The sequence below is a fragment of the Chenopodium album genome, chromosome 25 (assembly GCF_948465745.1).
Source record: "Chenopodium album chromosome 25, dcCheAlbu1.1, whole genome shotgun sequence".
Taxonomy (NCBI): Eukaryota; Viridiplantae; Streptophyta; class Magnoliopsida; order Caryophyllales; family Amaranthaceae; genus Chenopodium; species Chenopodium album.
The window spans coordinates 36,593,960-36,616,296 of record NC_137858.1 but is presented as its reverse complement, the minus strand read 5'-3'; the positions used below and the strand labels follow the sequence as shown (position 1 = coordinate 36,616,296).

Here is a 22,337-nt window from a genome sequence, read left to right as displayed (position 1 = left end):
TGTGCCTATCTTGACCTATTATGTTTTTAGAGTGTATACTAAAATGGGCTAAGCTTAGTTTCATGTTTAAGGTGGATTTTACGGGTGATCTGTGTGAATGGTGTTGCTGTAGTTTAACTTGGGGCTGCTGTGCTTGTGTTTTTGTTTAAGCATGTTAAGTCATGAAATTTAAGTCCAAATTGAGTTTATATGTTGTCTTTTAAGTGCATGTATGTGCCCTAATATTTATTTCGCATTTGAAGCATGTTTGGTTGGGTTTTTATGATGATTTTTGTACTTATATGTTTGTCCCATTTTGGTTGTTTTGTGAAATGGGTTTTTTATTTAATTTAATTAATTAATGGAATTTTTATTGTAAGTATTATATATTACAGTAGTTGAAATTACATTTTAAATAAGTATTTTTGGGTAGTTACCTTGATTATAGGATATTATTATTTTTGTCTTGATTTGGTGTATAATCTTTAGATTATTTCATGCCTTAACATATAACTTTATTACAATTCAAACTTTACATTTTTTTATTGTTTGATATGTAAAGTTTGATTTTTTCATGCCTTAAACATAAAAGTATAAAACCCTTTACATGTTAAGTTTGATTGTTTGATATGTAAAGCTTTACATATATCTTAAGATTATTTCATGCCTTAAAGTTTGTAATGTAAAGTATATATTAGTTGCAAGTTTTTCAAGCCCTTTACAAACTTTACCTTGTTTTTATTGTTTGATTGGTTTTGTTCAATTAAAAAAAAAAATCTGTAATTTCCATTGATGTAGGGATCAAGGTTTTGCCAAAAAAACCTGTTACCGTGAGGTTGCCCAATAATTCGTTCAACTGTCTTCACATTTCTCAGGTTTTCTTTTGTTTTCTTTACTTTTTGTTTTTTCTTGCTTCTTTCTTTGTTGTTTATTGCATCATATATAGTTTAAAATCTGTTTTTTATCAAATAATTTGTAGGCTACGGCAGAGTCTCCAAGTTCAGATAATATGTACAACAGATTTCGATCCTTGGTCTCTGTAAAATGTAACGGTAAAAAAAGAACTTTAATTTGCTCCTTGGGATCAGAGCGCAGTCTTATGGCAACCTTAGAATTGGAATTTACCGGACCTTGTGAAATGGTCTTCTCCCTTAAAGGTCAAAGGGGAATTCATCTAGTGGGACATTTGTATAACCGTATTACTTCACCCACTAATTTTATTGCCCCTCCAATGTATGTCCCTCTTTCCTTATTTATTCTTGTAAGTGTTATGCTATATATTATGAATAGCATATCAAGTGAAACAATTATAGGACAAAATTTCTTCTTTTGTTTCTAATAAAATTTCCTGATTATAATTCTTGTCTTTAACTTCTAACATGTAAAACTTAAACCACTTATGTAGTTTGTTCATATTCCATCCAAGTGGATGTTCGAGATACAATGTTATATATAACTGTTTTTTTTTCTTCTTTTTCCTTTTATTTATTGGTTTTAATGAAGATGGATCTTGAGTAAATCTTTTGTTACTTGTGTCTAATTCTATCTAGTAAGCCTCATTTTTGTGTGTACTTCGTATTTTTTAGTGAGAATGAAACAAGAGAGTGGAAGATTATGGCGAACAAGCATTTGCTAATTGCTTACGAAATCGAAGGACAAAACAATGCAAGGTAAGGCCTTGTTTATTTGCCAAATCATATTTTTATACTTTGATTGTCTCATTTTTTTTTTTCCTTGTGAGTTCTAGTGAGAAGAAACGAAAACGCAAAGAAGGAAACAAGCATTTGCCAACTGTTGAAGCTATTGATGCAAATGACTATGGAAAGTAAGGCCTTGTGAACTTGTTTCAATTTATTTGTTCATCCAAAATAAGTTGATTTCTTGATGAATTGGTATAGTATAAGCTTATCATTTTGGTAGGGTCTCATTTTGTATTTTTTGTGTTTGTGTGTGTGTGTGTTTAGTGAGGAAGGAAGAAAACATAAAGTGGAGAACACTCTGTCAATTATTGCTGCTGATAATGATGGTGATACTAATGAAGGGTAAGGCCTTGTAAAAAGTTCCTTTTTAACACCAAACAAGTTGGGTTTTAAATTATAACATGAATTTTATTCATATCTATATTGATATACATACCTGATATGATATTAATTCATATCTATTTTATTCATGAAAGTAAGCTAGTTTAATGTTTATATATTTTCTGCAACAGAAGTTCTGTGAGAAGGAAGCTAGATTATGTGTTGCCAGTAGTGAAAGAAGTCCAGCCACTTGATAGTAATGATAAGGAGAGGTATTGTCTTCCTTTCTTATATTTGCTTTCTTGTTTTGGTTTACATTGTAGTATTGGTTAATGGCCTTAGTGTTGTTACTAATGGTGGCCTTAGTGAATTTGTTTGTACCTGTTGTCTAATGATATATATACAGTTTCTGATCTTGATCCCGCACTATCTTTTTTTTTAGTGAGAAAAAACGAAAGAAGAAAAGGGAGAAGAAGAATCTGTCAAAAGTTGATGGAGCTGAAGGAGATAATGTCGGGTGAGGTTTCTGAAGGAGATCATTTGAAAATTCTATGGTGTGAGGTTTCTGTCTACTCACTGAGATGGCAGTTTGAATGTTCTATATGATGTGAATACAGTCTGCTCAAGTTTTTTTTTGAAACCAACTAGTTTTGGAATCTCTTTTGCATCTGCTAGATCTTCATTGTTCCTGGCTCAATGTGCAGTTTTCTGCTCTGACTTGGTAGAACCTTAGCTTGGACTATGGTCTTGTATTAACATTGCCATTTCTGTTTTTGGTGCCAGCTATGTGTGATGGTTGAACCTTATTTGCTCTTCCTATGGTTCCTTTTATATTAATCTTGTCTATGATTATGTACCTGTTTTTTTTTTTTTTTTTTTTTTTTTTTTGGACGGGAGAGTAGCAAATTTTATTAACAGCAGGCAGAATGCTCACAGGGAGCTCTTCTAACCACACACTGTCATTGTGGTGGTATGTGGGTGTATTATAATCCTTCAATTATTAATATAATGTCACCGTTATTTTAATATACAACGAACATGGAATTGCATCTTTAATTTGCTTGTCCATGATCTTGAACATGATTGATTATGTTTTTATGTTATATGCTATCTACGCTCCAGCTCAGTCATTGTGGTGGTATGTGGGTGTGTTATAGTCTTATAAACCTTGAACTATTAATATAATGTCACTGTTATTAATATACAACATAGAATTGCATCTTTAATTTACTTGTCCATGATCTTGAACATGATTATGTTTAAGTTATATGATATCTACGCTCCAGCTCAGCTGTTGCAAAAATCTCAATTTTGGTTACATCTTTACTAGCCACCCCCTTCCTTGGTGTATCATAGGAGATTTTAATGATTTTAAATGATAAACAAGGGGTCAAACTCCCAACGCTGGCAATGAATTTGCAGCAAGTAATTTTATTTCCCCCTCAAATCGCTAAGACCAACCATTAGACAACAATATAGAGTATGAGATACATTGGGTTTTGGTTTTAATGAACTACAATAAAAAATAAATCTATACACTTTTGTTAAACATATGGATACTCGATTAATTAATCATCGTTTTTTTAGGAAAAAATATAACAAAGTTACGGAAATCTTCTCTTAGACTAAACGTAGTAAGAAAATCTTCATTATATATACTCGGTATAATCTAATTAGAATGTCATATAGAAGACGACTAGGAATACCATTTCATTACACTTCGTCACCTATCTAAACCTATTAGCAACAATCTTATAAAAATGAAAATACATGTATATAATTGCAAATCACAAATACTAATTGAAAAATGAAAAGAAAAAAAAAATTAATCACCATGTGTTAAATACATATAATCACAAGATTTAAAGCAATATTGATGAGCATTTGATAACATGATAAGACAATCTAATACAACCGATTGGTCTTTGATCCTTCAGTATGAATTGACGATAATACTGAGGTACTAATTATTTTGTTAACAATTAAAACTTAAGGTGTCTTCTATCTTATTGATTGGTGATTGGTTATACAATTGTGGGAAGGCTTGTTTATTATTGACATGAAGTCACAAACACTACTCGCTATTTATATGAAAATCAAGGCTCAGAAGTCCGAACATCAACTATAAGAAATTGTACAGTTATCACCACTCAATCATGGTATATACATTAGGCAGAAATCGCCTTCACTTCAATGAAAATCTATATTACAGTCCATTATGAGCCATCAACTAATAAACTAAACACTAATATAACTGAACACTAATATAACCGACTGTTAACTATAAACTACTACGTTAAAGTTGGAAGAGTAGATAACAAGTAAAACCAAAACACTGACCAATTACACCTGATGAGAAAACTGATAAAAGAATGTACACTTTTGATGGGGCTGTGTCTTCTAGCTCAATTATAATTGAAGCAGTAAACACAAATAATACAACTACCAATATTATGGCTCTTAATATACTTGAATTAACCCTTATGTGCTAAGACTTCACTCAGCAAGCTTGCGCATGACTCTCCAATACCTCAAGCAAGAAGGATTCAAGTGAATAGCTCGAAGAACCCAGTTGAGCGGATCTCCATAATCTTGACTAGATGTGGTTCCAGACCCAAGTGCAAGCAGATGCATTTGAAAATAGAGTTCAGCAGGTCTCGTCTCTGGAAAAAAGACAAGGCAAGAGGAAATTAATTTCATATATGCTTCCCTGCTTCAATGATGATTCCTTCTGCTACAAACATATGGATCATAACAGTAAGCAGAAAGTGAAAGTATCTACGTTGTACTTAACAGTGTACCCAAAGGATAGGGAATCATGTGTAAACTCAATATATTGAGCTTCTCACCACCAAATGTTTCAAGGTTGAAGGTTAGACCACATACCCACACCTTCAACTTTTATTTGGTAAGGGGGTGCAAATATGAAGATAAAGTAACATATGCATATCAACTCAGAAATTAAATTAACAAATTATACCTGGTGACCAAGAATACCATTCCAATTGGAGGTTACTATCCCACTTCAATTTTGATCCAAGGCTTGCCTCGGCTTGAGCCAACAAAAGGGAAACGAATGGCAATTGAATGAAGGACATTCCTTGTGCCTTTTTAAGACTTTTTATACCCATTGTCAGGTACTGAGAGCCATATTGCATTTTTGTAAGCTCCATGCAGATAGCACCTGGAGACAAAGGAGATGATTTGACAGCACCACAGGATTAAATTAGATAGAACAAGATATGTAGAAAAACAGAACAAAAACAAAAGATGCATACTACTGCTAATAACTAATTATCAAAAGAAGCAAATCTGGTGACAAAATCCTACAACTGGGATTAGAACAATTAAATATAGATCATGTATAATTTTGGCTACTTAAGATTTGCTTGTAAAAAAAAAAAAAAAAAACTGTTCATGTCATTTGATAGTAAAAAACAGGTGGGGACTCACTAGGGAACATATTTTGAGTAAAAACATGTTCAAGCCATTAAATCACATTCCTAAAGATGTTGCTGCTCTTTTCCCTCCAACTAAGCAACTATAATTCAGAAAACAGCACTAAAGTCACTGTAATTTGCACAACGTTATATAATACCCAGTAATTTTACAAACAGCCAATACCATAAGGATCAACAAGAAATTTAAGCACAATTGACAACTGTAATGGAACGTCTAAAAAAAAAAAACTATTACAGTTGAGGGGTTGCTGATTCGCTCTCCTTCACACCATCAAAGTCAATTCTTAAGTCACAGACTCACAGGTACCTTCCAACCTTTTCAAATCTTATTTGCTTGTAATCATACTCCCACATCTCTCTTTTGTTTGCAAGCTTTTGCACAAACTACATTCAATCTTTGATCAAATATTCCCTCCGCATTTTTCATAAAAAATCTCATTTGCCCTTTGCACAAGTTTTCAGGAAGGTGAACATAACAAGAAGATTGGGGTTTGGTTGATTAAAGATGAATATAGAAAAAGGAAAAAAAAAATAAAAAATAAGAAGGGAAGATTTAAAGTGAATAAAACAAGGGTTGATAGTGGGGTTTGGTTAATTAAAAGTGAATAAATAAATAGATAAAGGTAATAAGAGAATTTTATTTGAGGACGAAGGGAGTATATTTGATTACACAATTTTTTTACCAAAAAAAAATACTATAAAATTAATATAAAAAAACAGTTACAATTACTAACGATTTATTAGTGACCTTTTGAAAATCCTAATATTTGATTTATCAACAGAAAGGTACTATCTTCTCAAGAATATTTACTGTCAACTAAAATCATCATCTTCAAGAACTCATATTCTCTATTTCTCTCTATCAATAATATTGAAGATGGAAAACATTAAGACTCTGTTCAAAACAATAATATTGATTAATAATAATTTCAATTCAGTATAAATAAGTGAAGACAGCAAAAATACATTCAGTTCAGCAAAGATAAGTTTAGTTTAATAAAATAAGTTTTAATTAATAAAAATGAACTTTAATCAATAACTTTAAAGAACAAATATAATATTGAATTTGTAAAAATAATCTTTTTTTTTTGATAAGAAATTTGTAAAAATAATCTTTAATCAATATAAAATTATATTTTAGAAAAAATAAGCTTTAATCAGTAAATATTGTTTAATTTCAGCAAATGCAATTTAATTTCAATAAAAAACATTTAAGGTAAGCTAAAATAATTTACATTCAGCAACATTCAGGTCAAGAAAACAAGGAATAAGATTCTTTCACATACTCATTCTAACTTCTAACGGATGTACCAAGTTTGAGAAAGAAAGTGAGCACAGCCAAACAGACTAATACAGCAACAACAACAACAACAACAAAGCCTTAGAAGGCCAGTTATGCAATAAATTTATTACCATGGCACAGGAAGAAGCAGCTCTCAGTAGGTGCTAGTGAACAAGCTTCAGCAAGGAACTCCTCTGCACGTAGAAAATCTTGAGCCCATTGAGAAACTAAACCACAAAACAGTTTGTAGACAGCCAACCATGAATTCTCCGACTCCTTGATCTCTTTAATACTATCTCTAAAGCCAGAATCTAAAAAAGTGGAACCTTTCTGGGCTCTATGACGAGATTCAATAATCTTAAGACTAATCCAACCAATAGGGTAATTTGTTTTAAGCTTCAAGCACTCTGTAAGCTCTACATTGAGACTTGTCTGGTTATCTTCAGCAGCATGAGCGCGACATAATTGCAAATGGGCAAAAAAGGTATAGGCATCAGAAAGCGAAAGGTTTGATGCATCCCTTGCAAGAGAGACACTGCTTGACATATCTCCATCAAGCAAATTAAGCTCAGAAGAACACATAAGCAGCTGAAATCTTTTATATCTTTCAAATGTCTTATTCAAAGATAACTGACTCGTGAGAGCTACAGAAGTCATCCGCTTGAGCACGTTCAAAAGGTGTTGCGGATATTTTGCTTGGCATGCTGTTTGAAGAAAATTAAGTACTAGAAAGTATCTTGCATTATGGTTCCACGGTTCAAGCCGAAGCCATCTACACAACAATCATAAACTTATAAGAGGATTGGGAAAAGATAGAGACTAAATATTCAGAGTAAATGCACTAAAAGAATACCACATTATAGCTCAAATAAACAAGATCTATTGATGTACACACGAATTGATATTACAGACTGAAATTTATACAACTATCACTAGCTCAAAGACCTGTTTGTCATCAGTGAAGTCAAGAACCATATCCTGATTACATTATGTATGACTATTTCGTTGATCTAACTTATGTATATTAAACATCTTAACGATTTCAAAAAAAAAAAAAAAAAACATCTTAACCACAACATAAAATAGGAAAACTACAAGCTGCCATGATATTTCAGCTTGAGTTAATCAACAAATTGAAAGTATGAGTGTGCAAAGATGCTTAGAAATGATTGTCACAACACTATTTAACTAGCCTCTCATCACCTGTTTTTAGCCTAGATTCTTATTTAATTCCAAATTTTTCAGAACAAGATTGGACCCAGCCAAAACATAAATATTGAAGAGCGCAACTAGTCACCAAAACATTAAACAAGACCATCTGATTTCTACATTCAGAATTTAATGTTTGCAAGTTAGTAGTTCCAGAAGAGAGCTGTAATTTAAACCAAACAGTATTCTAATACTTCCTACGCTTCATTCTAGTTGACATGAATACAATGTAGAAATTAGATGGTCTTGTTGCAATGCATAGTCTTAACAATAAATATTTATACATTTCAAAACTTCTTACATAGATCATACCTCTGCATTAACCCCATCAGTGATGCACCATGCACATTCTGGTATTTACATGTTGAAAGAGAGTATTTTGGTTTGCAGCTGTAAGTAGCATGACAAGCAACAGCTTCGGCACCAATAATTTCATGCGCAGATCTGAAGTCTTGCTTTATTGAGTTAAACGGAACAACAGCACAGCACCTCCTTACAACATGGTCGTTTTCCCATTGTTTGCGAGATAACAAAAGATATCCGAGCATATTTCTGCAAGCAGTTAAGCCTCATCACCCAAAAAAAAAAAAAAAAAAAAAAAAAAAAGAAGAAGAAGAGAGAGAAGCCTTAAACAAAAAACGCACTTGCAAAGGTTGCAAGTATGAAATAAGAGTAAACTAATAGGATGGTTCACATGTTTTGAAGATGGACAAAGGATAAGGGATATCATCCATTCTTATTGCCAATGTAGGCTTGATTGTTGTTTGGAACTAAAAACGGACAGTTGGAATGGGATTTATGGAGTTCATTGTTTTTTGGTATTTGTTTTAAAACTAATAATAATTTATCTAAATTATAACAAGAAAAATTGTTTCCCCAAAATTACAAGAAAAATTTTGATGCTGAAATACTAAGACATAAGAGAGGACCACCAGTCCACCAAGAACAACATAGATACAACTCTACAGGAATATCCTCATGACTCTTGAGCATCTAACAGCAGCCTCCTGATAGAGCTCCAAATAAAATACTAAAATGCCTAGTTATGTTGTCACATAGGATCTATTTTCACATTGATCTTCTTTGGGCAGCTGAAAGTTGAAGCAAACACCAGACTAAACCCTTATAGGCCCGTCAGCTAATTATTAAACTCTTAAAATGGCCAGTTGCTAAGCTGTTTTAACAGCTGCCATCTTGTAGACAGCACCAAGCATACTCTAAATCCTCTTAAACATAACTCACAAAAGATGAATGACAAAGTCTTCTCATTTCAGCCCACTCTAAAATCATTCCATGGCTCTTCTATAAGGTGCATAAAGTAAATAATATTGGCAGCTCCATCCTCATTAAGTCAAAACATAAAGTATGGCACCTTGATTAAGTTCGAATTACTACAATGTAATGAATTAAATTATCAAAACAGCCTGCAATTTTAAAAAGCTCATTGACCAAAAAATAAATCATCAGTTTCAAAATAGTTGCTACACAGAGAATGAGATAGAAAAGGACCAACTTTTGGCATGTCAACATTACCTATTAGCTCCCTAAATCTGGTCTCCATCTTTTAATATTAAGGCAATTTTGTATTTTTAAGGTGTAAAAATTTTCTAAAGTAGTACTAGGTAGCAAATATTGTGGCATTTCCATAATGGGAAGCATAGAAAGCACAAGTATTAAAGGAAAAATTGATTCTAATAATCCCACCTTTTTTTCGGCTCGCTGTTAATAATCCCACCTTTAGGTGGCATTTACTTCTACTGGTCCCTTGTGACCCGTTACCTGGCAGTTAAGGTAATGTTATTTTATTTTATTGTGTTTTGAAAAAAAAAATTCTATTCTCCCTCATCCACTCCATATCAAATTATCAATACCTCCTCCAACAACAATGGTGGTGGTTATTCAGCCATCTCGGCGCCGAGATTTAACCAGAAGCAGCAATAGTGGTGGGGGTTTCATGCGTTGGTGAGGTGGCTGGTAGGTAGCAGTCCCATTAAGCTCCAACTAACCACCATTCAACATTGAAGTGTCCCAATTCTCTACTACCCATTTCCCAATTAAATCTAACAACTATAAATCCACAAGAACAAAAAAAACAATTAGCATCCAATTAAAACTAAAAATTAAAAATACTCATTAAAAAAAAAGTGAACCCAACACATCCTCAGCCAAACCAAGCTGAAGAACCCCCATTGGGATTATCAATTTCATGATAAGCATCCTTCCGAGCCCTATCAAGGAGTAAGCAGAATTGTTGGGGGCAGCAAACACAAGCTCGAGAAGAAATACGAGCAGGCCCAATAGAAAAATGAGAAGAAGATAGATGAATTTCGACATTGGAGGAGGTTTCGGGGGTGGGGGTTTCGTGCGTTGGTGAGGTAGATGGTCGTGGCTTGGGTGGGGGTGATCATGCGTGGGTGAGGGAATTTGTGGGTATGAGTGGCCAATCTGTGAGTGGGGGTGGCCGGCCATGGGTGGGTGTGCTTGGTTTCAAGGGGTGGCTGATTGGCCGGAATTAGCGGCGGGGGAGAGAAAGTGGGTTAGGGAAAAGAATAAAAGTGAAATAATCAACCCAAAATTTTTTAAGAAAATAAAAATATATACTTTTGGACAAATTACAGAGTGACACGTGGCATGTTAACCTATCATACTGGTTACCAACAAGTCAGGGACCAGTAGAAGTGAATGTCCCCCAAAGGTGGGATTATTAGATAATAATCAACAGGTGGGATTATTAACAGCAAACCGGCAAAAGGTGGGATTATTATAATCAATTTTTCCAGTATGAAAATAGAGTATGTATATATCTCCTAATTCCTCCGTTTATATTTTGATGAACCACTTCTTGATACACACTTGCCAAGGCATATCTTCAACTAATATACCCAGATAGGGAATGAACAGTAATTTACATAAATCTAAATATCACAGCTATTTAAGTGATGTACCTTAAAGAAATTCCATTGGGGTACATATGCAACGCCTTTCTTAGATGATCTATGCCACTTTGTAGACTGAGGGAACGTCCATCTCCATTTCTTATCTGTGTAATTCATCAGTATACCAATTTCACACCATCAATGACTGCCCAAGTGATAGAATCCCGAAATCTGAACAAATAAATCGTAATACAAACAAGAGAAACAACACTTAGACAAGAAACATACTAGTTTACTTAGTGCAATCAGCAAATGCATTTCCATAATCTCTTCCTGTGTTGAAAGGATACGGCGGCTACTTGAGACTAAAGCCTGTAATTGACAGCTCTGATCAACAGCATCTACAGCAGATATGATGAAACTGACTTTTGCACTCTGAAGCAGCTCCCTGGGCATTTGCAAAATGTTATTGATAGTTGATCCTACCCCGGAAATGGAGTACAGAAGACAGCAAATTAAAGAAATAGATGCCACTGCAGTGGACAGCTTCATGGTGGGAACACATGTAGCAAGATCTTTAGCAGCAGCTAGGGACATATCATTCTTGCCAAGTTTCCATAATGATATAGCATAGACTTGAAGGCCTTCAACGTCAAGAAAACCTAAAATGCTCATTAAAAACACTGAGTTAATCCACACATCAATACCAGACTACCAGCTACACTGAGTTAAACACCAGCAAGTGAAGGCGGTAAGCCCAACAACTCTACAACATATAATTTTCTAAATCACATCCTCTATAACAAACGAAGATGCAATAATTTCAGGCAATTTTTTAGATTCAACTATTATTCTGAATCAGCTTTGAGAGAGAAGCAACAGAAGAATATTAACACACTGTAAAGGAAATTCAAGATGGCAGACGCTTTGACAGCACAAACCTCTTTCCTTCAGATCTTCCAATTCTTGCACAGCTTCTAGTACATTTTCTGCCTGCAACAAAAATACATGTTTCTAAAGAGTTTTAGCAGACACTCATAACAGCATTTCATGGTATCAGAAGTAAAGCATCACAATCACGAGAAATCTAGAAATATTCTTTTTCGAATGATTTATCTATTCGAGGCTTCTAAGGGTAACGATATGAGGATTAAATATAATGAAAAAGACAAGGTAAGAATATTAACAGCAAAACAAAATTGGAGTTGTTTTGGTCTCACATTAACAATATATAATTAATAGACCTTGCAACATTTTATCTGTCCCGAAATCAACATGAAAATTCAGGATTTTGAACACAAAATTGTAACTGAAACAACCAGCATAACGAGTCAACCCCAACCTGCTGTGGTGAATAGTAGGGTTGAAACATTCAAAATAGTTCACAGATCCCATGAACCTATAATGAAAAGGTTCACTACTTTTTCTTTATATAAAGAAACCTATTCAACACTGATGAATTTCCTTCACTGAGTAACTATTAAAAAGCCTCCACTGCCTTGGGCCTTGGCCACTAGAATTGCTAAAATGTTATTCTATCCCAAAACAAATCACTAGTAAAAGCAGTTCCTGAGAAGATTCGCATATTCTGGCCAGATACCACAAAATCACCATAAAAGTGTTACGCCACAACATGTTCTCCTTTTCCCTTTCAATGCCCACAAAAGAATCCTTTTCTTTTGTACTCCAGTACTCTTCTTCTCATTGCATTCTTTGTGTTATACTATTGTAAGATCAATCATTTCTCTTCAATCTCCTAGTTTAGTATACTGTGTACTTGTTCTCCTTCCATTGATTACCGTACCATGAAATAGTATATAGAATTAATTTCAATTTCTTAATGAATAACATACTTATATAGTTATATTTGTTATGTAAAAAATAATGTTTTTTAAATACAAACCCGCTGGGTCCACCCAAAACCACAAATATTTGGTTCATGAAAAATCGTATACTGAACGATAGTAGACTGAACCAATATTTCCCAACTTTATTTACTTTTTTTCTATTATTATTTGCCATCCCTATTCCCAGTTTTATATCTTTTTCACTTATCATATGAGAGCAGCTTCTTCACATCAAAACCAAAAGAAATGGAAAAATGGGACACGGAAAAATTAGACAGGAGAAGCCAACATATACACACACCTTGCAGAGTGCCCTAGCCAGATTAATTGATATATCAACAAAATGAGAATGGGGCAAGGAAAGTGTAGAGGTCTTCCATGCATAACGTGCTAGCTGATAAGAAACGATAGCAGATTGATAATCATGTCGTGCCTCAGAAACTAGCCCATTCAGATTATGAGACTCAGGATACCAAGGAGCGCACTGCAACGCTTGCCTGATAGATCCAAATACCTGGGGCAATAATGAGGGAAATAAATGTGAAATTTGATTACTGAAACAATCAGCCTAGCACTCAGCACAACTACCCAGTCCCAATTGAATCCATCAGAATTTCATCATACCTCTGAAGATAATAGGTTGTTTGAACGTAGAGCAAGTTTTGCAAGACCAATCTGAAACTCAGCAAGCTGTGAAGCAGGAAAAGCCGAAATTTATAACTACAACACTCAGGTACATCACATCACCGAGGAAAAATATTTATAAAGTAAAATAAAATGAATTACCTATCAAAAATAAGATTACTGCAATATTCTTTTAAGTTCCAGAGGAAAAACATTTGTTGCCAGTAATTTAGATAGCATGTATGAACTGATAAACTTACAGGTAATATTTGAACAGCTCGTAAGCAACTGTCGTAAGCCTCATCTGATGCAGTTTCCCTTCAGTAATATCATATAAAAGAAGAATCAGGTGGAAACATCAATAAAAGTCAGACAAACAAGCACAACCCAAAAGAGCTACTCCTACTGCTTTTTTTTAGTGCATCACTTCCTTTTTAGACATATTCCTTAGTAGAATATTTTTATTATAACTCTCTCCTCACATGGTCCCCACTCTTACCTTTCTAGTATTTCTCCTCACATCCCTTACTTTTTTATAAACTATTACCCCCACTATCTCTATTCCACAATTTTTAATTCCCAAACAAACCCCACATACAAGATAGTTTACTCCATTCAACTCACCTTCCTAAAACTTAGTGCCAGCCAAACCGATGCACTACAAAAAACGGAGGTAGTACCTGATAAGCGTATCTGCTGACATGCCAGCCCATGGCAATGAAAGAGAAGGATCTATACTTCGAGCCCTGTCAAAGGCTTGTCTTCCCAATTGGCTATCACCTTCTTCTTTGTATAGCTATAAAAAGCAACATCCAAAGCATAAGCCTCAACATCATAAAGACCATTAGAGTTAGAAGTTTCAAGAGGAGAAGTCCAAAGTAAAACCCACTACACAAATCCAAAATAGGCATGAGCCCACATGGTGCTGAATTTTCATATGTCAAAAGCCTATACAATAACTAAAAATATGCAGGACGGAACTATTTAGCTTCATTTTGGACTTTGAAATCATTCATCTTCCATAGGGAAGAAAGAAATCCAAACAGCCGCCAACGCAGTGCGCAAGGTTCCTTCTATTGTACAGAGTCAATGAATTAACACTCATTAATGTGTACGAAAGTTTAAAGCAATACAAGTAAGGAAAAATACAGTTTAATAATCCCAACTTTGCTCAATTTACTTTGGATAATCCCAACTTTTGATTATTCTGTACTAATCCCAACTTTTACCTCCATTTTCTTCTATCAATCCCAAACCGGTCAACAAAAGTCAACCACCTATTATTGTAGGTAATTTGCCACGTGTCAAGTTGTAAATGGTCCAAAATATTTTTTTTAAAAAATCAGTAAAAAAAAGAGAAAAAAAAACAAAAACCAGCCACCACCAGCCCACAACCACTGGCGGTGGCCATTCCTTTCCCCAGCCCAACCAAACCACCACGTCCCAAGCCTCACCCTCCACAACCTCCCCTGAAACCGCCTCACCCCCGCAAAACCGGTCTTCCTCCTTCCCCCTACCCCGTAAAACAGCTATAGCCAAAATCTATAACCCCGAAACAACCACCCATAACCCCGAAACAACCACCCATAACCAAAGCCCCGCCCCTAAAATCGTCTTCCTCCCCTGTCCCCGCCCCCGAAACCACCTGAAACACCATCCCCTGCCCTCGAATTCACCTCCCTCGCCAGCGAAACCACCAAAAACGCAAATCCCTAACTTTGTCTCTCCTCCATGCGCCGGAAAACGCAAACGACAGGTGCAAGGGGAAGGTTTTTGGTGGCTAAAGGGAGTGAGGGTGTTCGGAAAAGTAGGTTTGAGGGATCTAGAAGGGTGGTTTGGGGTTGGGCCTTGGCGGTTGGGGAAAACACAGGTCAAGTAATTAATTTGTTTAAATTAATTTTTTTATTAATTTTTTTTTATTAATTTAAATTAATTATTTTCGAACTAATTAGAATGCAACACGTGTCAAGTAATTTGTTTTAAATTTTTTTTAACCTTTTTTACAGGTAACCGGTAATCTGGCTTGAAGAAAGAAAACACAGGTAAAGTTGGGATCGTTGTAGAATAATCAAAAGTTGGGATTATTTAAAGTAAATTGGGCAAAGTTGGGATTATTAAAGTGTATTTTTCCTATAAGTAAAGGATAGCTACAATTTAAAACCAACTTTTAGCTCTATAATGACTACATACAGTCCATCAAACGGAGTCTTTTTTCAAAAAAGTAAGGGAAGCGAAATAAATTAACACATCCATGGAGTAATAGGCTAATGACTCAAAAGACTGCTTAAGATATAACTTTATTTAGAATAAGAGGAAAAAGAGTACTAATGATATGTGGGAAAATAGAAACTACTACATTCAGCAGAACTCACTAAATAACCTTCTTACATGCAACGAAATCCACTCAATTAAAACCTTGTGCACCCCTTAATGGCGCTCACCCATGTATCACTTATGTTATCACCTGCAGCAGAATTTCTGCATTTCAGGTTTCAGATGTTGACACATTACTTTGAACAAACAGCCATTGAATAAGTATACATATTACTACAAACATATAATGGCTATCCCTGTAATGTTAAGAATTCATGTACAATAGCACTACTATAATAAAGAATAATATAATTCCTTCTTTTTAGATATTCTGGAAATAGAGCCACAACTCCCTGTCCATTCTCCAAAATTTAATTGGGTATGTGTGTGCATTTCGTAGAAAAGTGGTGTTCAATATGCTTCTAGGAGTGCCCGAGGAATTACCTTGCCGAGAAAAGCCCATGCAGAAGCTAGAGATACATCCAAATGCAACCCTCGGATAAAGGCATGTTGTCTCAATGCCCTATGATCAGACATGCATCCTAATGCCATCCAAAATTCATGATTGTCACCCTCAAGTAGCAAGCTTCCTAACAGCATCTTCTCAGATAATTTCCTGATGATAAAGTCATGAATTAAATGACATCTTGAGAACTGAAACAAGCAAGGAAAAGACAAGTTTAAAGGAAGCAGAATGGAGCCTCTTACCAGGAGCTCAGATCAGTTTCACGACTCCCCTGTAAAGAGCAAACATGATCAAGAGCCACAGCAACATCCATATATATATTTGCTTGCCATGGAGCTAAGTGCAAAGCACGCTGGTAGGAACATTTGGCTGACACAGCAGCAATTTGGCGTGTTTTTCTCCACGAAAGAAGAGACCTAGAAAAGGCTTCCTCGCCCTTTAGATTACCACCTTCTGTCCATGGAAATGATTTTGCATAAGTAAGCTGGCAAAACAAAATAAAAAAGCATTTAGTAACCAGCACAAGTTAATTGCAGTTGCGTTAAACATGTAGAAGACTGAATCATATTTGATTCCCTCCTTCTCATGATGGCAATCCAGGTTACGTAATAATTATGTATTGTAATATTTAAGTGCGCCATGTGCTAGCAAGATGGCCAAGATCTTTTAACCACTGATTAAAGTTTGAAAAGTACTTCAATATATGGTACAACTAAAACAGGATTTTATTGTACCCAACATAACATTTCAATGATCATTAGAATAAAACAAAATCAGGCAAAGAAGAGAGAGGCAACACATAAAAGAGAGCAAGAATGGTCATTAAAATAAGAGGAAAGACGTGGTGATGGTATAGAAAAAGAATGGTGACAGTGCATTGAGGAGGGAGTCATACAGCACACAGCAGTGATTGTGGGCGTTTAATCTTAGAACTAGTTTCACTTGTCCAAAGATAAACTATAATTATCCTATTCAACAAAGAATTGCGATAAGAGAATCTACTTGAAGATTCAATTCAAATAACATAGATACTAGACATGCATACAAACTTCAATAAATCCAACCTATCCTTTTAATTATGAAAATAGATGATTACAAATCTCTCCACTATCACAAGATTATCACACAGAAACAGGAAAAAGCTCCTTGTTACATCTCCAAGTTTGCAAATTGTAAAATTTCGCAATAAGTATAGTTGTCCAAACAAATGCCTCTGCCCTTTGTGCAAACTTACTTCACATGAAATTTGAGAGTAGAAAAAAATCAGGATTATATTTTTCTTGCATAGGTATGCTAATATAATTAACCAAAAAGGGATAGAACAGTTTTTTATTCGTGTTTTTTTTTATAAGATGAAGCTCAAACAATTACCTGTATATCAGCATGTAGCTTCCATACACATGACATATTACTGGTCAAAACAGCACTATTTTTTGCAACTTCAGATGCCTCCTGCAACAATTAGGAACTATGTTATCAGAAGAAAAATCTCAAATGTATCTTCCTATTCATGAAAAAAAGACAAGAACCTCCAATAGAGATGTTGCCCATGAATATGCACCCTGCTTAATGCATTCTTGTGATAGAGCAAGAAGCCCAGAAGCCAGCCCATACTGTGCACATGCACTTTGAGGGCATATCTCCAGAGCATGTTGAAATTGCTCAATCCCCTAAAAGGAAAGGACACACAAAAGAGTTCAGAGAGAGATAGAAAATTTGTATTTCTTAAAATAGTAAAGATATAAATCAGACCCCAACTTTATAAAAATAAAAATATTAAAAAAAAAAAAAAAAAAAAAAAAAAAAAAAAAAAAAAAAAAACTCATGAGCTAACTTGAAGCAATTAATCAAGAAACATCAAGTGTCAGGCATAATTAACACTTGACAATTAGTAAATTTGGCCTAACAAACAACTAAAATAGCCAGCCATCTCTTTCCTTTACCCTCACATTCCAAACGCCCCTTAGAGGAATTTGCAATGATGTGTTGTTGAGAAACTTTTATTTGACAATTAGTAAATCTGGAGAGCATATCAGTGCCTACATCCAGATTTTTGTGTTCAGAGAGCTCAAAAACTAGAAATCATCAGTTTCTACATTTCCAGTGGCTTGTCTATGGAATAGGCTGCCTAAAAGGGTGTTCAGTGACCAGGCTCACCTATTGCTTAATAGCATCTCCAAGCCAATTTGTCAATTTTGGGAACAATCTTGGCTAGGACAAAATTTTCAAAAAAAAATAAAATAAAATAATAAATGGCTACTATGATTATAGTTTACATGACTATCAAAGACTTTACTTTCATGCCACTACTCTGTACAAATGTTTAGGAGTTTTTCTTTTGCTGGCTGGCGTGAAAATTAGCAAGCAAACTAGTTTCTTTCATTGATCTTCTTTCAAAAGACGCCTTAACCTCTTTGATGTACTAAGTATATTCAAAATGACACAATATTACAGTTGCATTTGTAATAAAGACATGCTTAAAAAAAAAAAAACAAGGACCAGCGATGGTCAAATCCTTATGCACTGTTTTGGAAGGACTGAAGTACAGTGTAAGAACTTTTGCAATGATTGCATAAGCAAATCTCACAATGTCATCCAACCTTTAATTTGATCTAATGCATTAAATTCTTTTAAGATAAAGCTATTAAACAGAGACTGTAATAGATCAATCTGGAGGGGTAGTATAGGTATTCTAGTTTATATTAGTTTATTAGGGTTTATAGTCCTTAGTATAAATAGGTAGAGAGGAGAAGAATGAAGGTAGGCAGAAATTCTTGTTTCACCACTGACTTCATCCTAATTCCAATTACTTCCCTTGACAAGCTGCTGCGTTTTTCTGCTATGTTTAGGCTCCTAGAGGGAGTACCAACTCCCAACAAGGAACAACATTCCTCAATGCAGTCCGCCCTTAATTTTCACCTATTCAAGAGCTGGAACAGTGATCACAGTTGCCGAGGCCGGAAATCGAACGCTGACGGTTGACTATTATCCACCTTGAGGCCAAGGTGAAAATTAATGGGGCCGGTATTATAATAGATCAATCTGGAGGGGTAGTATAGGTATTCTAGTTTATATTAGTTTATTTCCTTAGTATAAATAGGTAGAGAGGAGGAGAATGAAGGTAGGCAGCAATTTGGTGAGACCCTTTGGAAGAGTTATGGCCTAAAGCCATTATTAAACTCACTTTCGAAGATTGATAGCCTTAAGCTATTAAATTATCGTTTGTAACCCTTCCACCATTATCAATCAATCTTAAAGCTTCCATCTTTATTAATTCTTACATCTTACAAAAACCAGATTATCTACATTATTCAAAGAATCAATCTTTCTCTATAATTTTACTGTTATTTGCATGAGTTAGTAAGCAGTAAACATCAGTCCATTACAGAGACATACCTTCCGATATGAACCAAGCGTTAGAAAAATATTTCCAGTCTCGATCATAGCAAAGGCTTTTGAATCTTCCAATTCCATTGCTCTCCCGTAAGACTGCAGAAAGCAAATGTTCAATTCATTAGTAGATGTATGAAGAGGGAAACTCAAAGATGCAAACATATATACATATTAAAACACTTACTAGCAGTAGCACAAGCAGTCCCATCACTAACAACTTTCAAGATCAAGCCAAAATCAACTTTTGGGGGGTGGGGGTGGGAGGGGGGGGGAGCTGTGACTCACAGGAGTCGTAGATTTATAAAGTTTCTATCGTTAGAGTAGAGTAGGAATCAAATATTAAAAAATCAATTCTACACATATTTTCCAGGGCTCAGCTTTGGTTGATATTCAATGAGATTAGCATGCAATATTTTTCATTAGTTTCTTAAGGAGAATCATACTCTCTTTGTGGTACTTATTAACTTTTTTCATTGTCAAAGGAATTATGACATCTAAAAAAGTAATCACACTTAGTCAATCACATCATTACTTCTTTCCCAAGGCTATTACACATTTCACTAAGAAAAGTAAGAATCTCAACCTTCTTCCTGCTACCTCTTTTAAAATTCAGTGCGTGAAGCTAGAGATTTTGTATGGCTATAAGCACTAGGCGTCTAGGCTTCACAAGTATTTAGCTTCTCAGTGGAATTACTTAAATTCACAGTTTAAAATGAGACAAAATCAGAGGCAACTCTTTCGTTTAAAATCAATTGGACTGACATATATACTGGCCTATGAAAGCATGCAAACTCCCACAGAGGTTACACTGGACACAGGGAAACTAAGGGAGGAACGTTTTCTTTACATAAAAAAAGACTACTCAAGGATAGTTAGTGCCACAAAATGACCCTCTGTTTCTCGCATTTCTTAAAATTAACAAAACTAGCAAAATCAAACTTATTAATTTATTGCTCAAGTTTGAGTTTCCACATTTCCTACAAGTATGAAATTGGAGCTTCAGCAATTGTGCGTTTGTGTTTCCATGCAATATATAGATGCTGACATACTGTGTCTTAATGGCAGAAGATAAACAAATTTTTTTAAACATAAACACATGGCTGTGGCATGACACAAAAGCCTAATTATAAAAGGTAGAAAACATTTGAGGTCACATGTGAGGAAATAGCAGAATGAAGTTAAAACCAGTAATCACTTTATTTGACAAGCCAACAATATTAAATTTATAGAAAATAAAAAAATAAAAAAATTAGTGGGGAAGGAGGTGTACCTTAATGGCAGCAGTATACATGCCAAGTCGTTGATAGGCAAGACCTAATGCCTAAAGGAAAAGAAGTAAAGTCAATTTGGCTAGATAAATACAAAAAATCAGGTGCATGCATTTACACAAAAGGAGATACAACGGGAAGTATAAAAAGAGATACAGACTTCCCAGAGATCGGCACAGGTTGGGTAGCCTCTGATGGCATGCTGAAGACTCTGAACAGCCTCAGACCACTTGTTTTGATGCACCTGAACATATGTAAGTATATGCCAACATATAAGGACAATGCATTTCAATATAGACATAAATACACAATCTTCTCTTTCAAATTTGATTGTTTTACCCTTCAAGGATGCATATTTGAAAGGAACAACTATAACGAAAAGAATATACATAAATTTATTTACCATCAGCAAACCTAGTCTGGAAAATGCCCAAAAGGCACGGGGTGACTTCCCGAACGCCTCCCTGCACACAGCAATCTCTAAGCTCTCCTTCCCACTTTTGTCCAGTAAATCACACAATGCTTCCTTATAAAAGCAAACAAAATGTAGCTTAAATTCTAGAAAGCAGTAACAAAACAGAAAGCATAACTGTTGTACAAGACATAATTGATAATTGAATTGGTATTCAAAGCTAAGAGAACAAACCCCGGACTGCGAATCATCGGGATTAAGCGTAACAGCACGCTGATAGCATTTGAGAGCTCTCTGGGTATCCAAACAAACATAAGTATAGTAATGACCTAAAAATCTGAATGCTTCTCCATTTTGGGGATTCAATTTAGCTGCCTTGAGAAAATGCTCTGCAGCTTTCTCTCTCCATTCTTCTCCTCTTTCCCAAATCAATTTCCCCTGCCAGAAAATCAGCAATTCATGGCTAATTTCGGCGAAACTATAGTTAAACAAAATTAACAATTGCAATTATAACCCTAAAAAAGAAAGAAAATTTACAAGATTAAAATGGTGGGAAGGGTCATCTGGGTGAGAATCCGCGAGTTCTTCGAGGGTTTTTAATTGAATTTCTTCGTTTTCCTCCTGTAAAGATTGCATTGCCATTAGAAATTTCGAAAACGAACAAGATGAAGATGATGATGATGGTAAAGAGTTTACCGTAACATTCATATTCAAATAAAATTAATTCGCCAAAAACCCTAAATTAAAGATGGTGATCAACTAAAGTAGCAGTAGTGTCGGAGTTTCCGAAACAATAGCAACGGTTTGAGCTCTGCAATTCCGGCAACCTCTCGTCGGAGAAGTAGACAAGTGGTGAGTGTTCACTTTTCAGTACTCGTGCTACTAGACTAGATCACCTAAACCGCTAATTTTTGGGGGCAATTTATAATTTCGTTTTCTGCCCAAAAATTGGTTTGTTATATGAGAGCAATCTTAACAATGAACAATAAAAATTATTTGTGTAACTATTTAAATAAAATGAATGGAAAAGACACGCGGTCAAGGTTGTGCACTTGTGCGGTTGTGCCAAGACCTGGCAATCCTGACCCTGACCCGATAACTCGACCCGAATTATCCGATCCACGATCCGAAATTAACCCAAAAATATTGGCCCAAAAATATTTATGTCAATCAAATGGATATTTTA

The 22,337-nt window shown here is 34.9% G+C and overlaps 1 protein-coding gene and 1 long non-coding RNA gene across 3 annotated transcripts; one reads left to right on the top strand and one right to left on the bottom strand.

The window, feature by feature from the left end:
* The first annotated feature begins 1,425 nt into the window (after window positions 1-1,425).
* LOC145613373 (uncharacterized) lies at window positions 1,426-2,272 on the top strand. Its single transcript, XR_014106928.1, has 3 exons — window positions 1,426-1,804; window positions 1,944-2,021; window positions 2,192-2,272. It is a non-coding gene; the product is annotated as an uncharacterized LOC145613373 (long non-coding RNA).
* Window positions 2,273-4,106: 1,834 nt separating this feature from the next.
* LOC145613365 (tetratricopeptide repeat protein SKI3-like) lies at window positions 4,107-22,104 on the bottom strand. Of its 2 annotated transcripts, XM_081668458.1 has the most exons (22): window positions 21,848-22,104; window positions 21,689-21,772; window positions 21,386-21,589; window positions 21,143-21,265; window positions 20,900-20,983; window positions 20,742-20,792; window positions 19,475-19,567; window positions 17,608-17,748; window positions 17,450-17,530; window positions 16,321-16,562; window positions 16,057-16,228; window positions 13,980-14,095; window positions 13,560-13,617; window positions 13,300-13,365; window positions 12,977-13,189; window positions 11,770-11,821; window positions 11,117-11,490; window positions 10,898-10,992; window positions 8,265-8,504; window positions 6,875-7,515; window positions 4,981-5,184; window positions 4,107-4,663 (listed from the first exon to the last, which is right to left on the bottom strand). In XM_081668458.1, the coding sequence occupies exons 1-22, from the start codon at window positions 21,857-21,859 to the stop codon at window positions 4,497-4,499; spliced, it is 3,513 nt and encodes a 1,170-aa protein (XP_081524584.1). In that variant the 5' UTR covers window positions 21,860-22,104; the 3' UTR covers window positions 4,107-4,496. The 2 variants fall into 2 exon arrangements, with proteins under 2 accessions (XP_081524584.1, XP_081524585.1); XM_081668459.1 differs by lacking the exons at window positions 21,689-21,772; window positions 21,848-22,104 and having other exon boundaries at window positions 21,143-21,261; window positions 21,386-21,488.
* Between the last annotated feature and the right edge of the window lie 233 nt (window positions 22,105-22,337).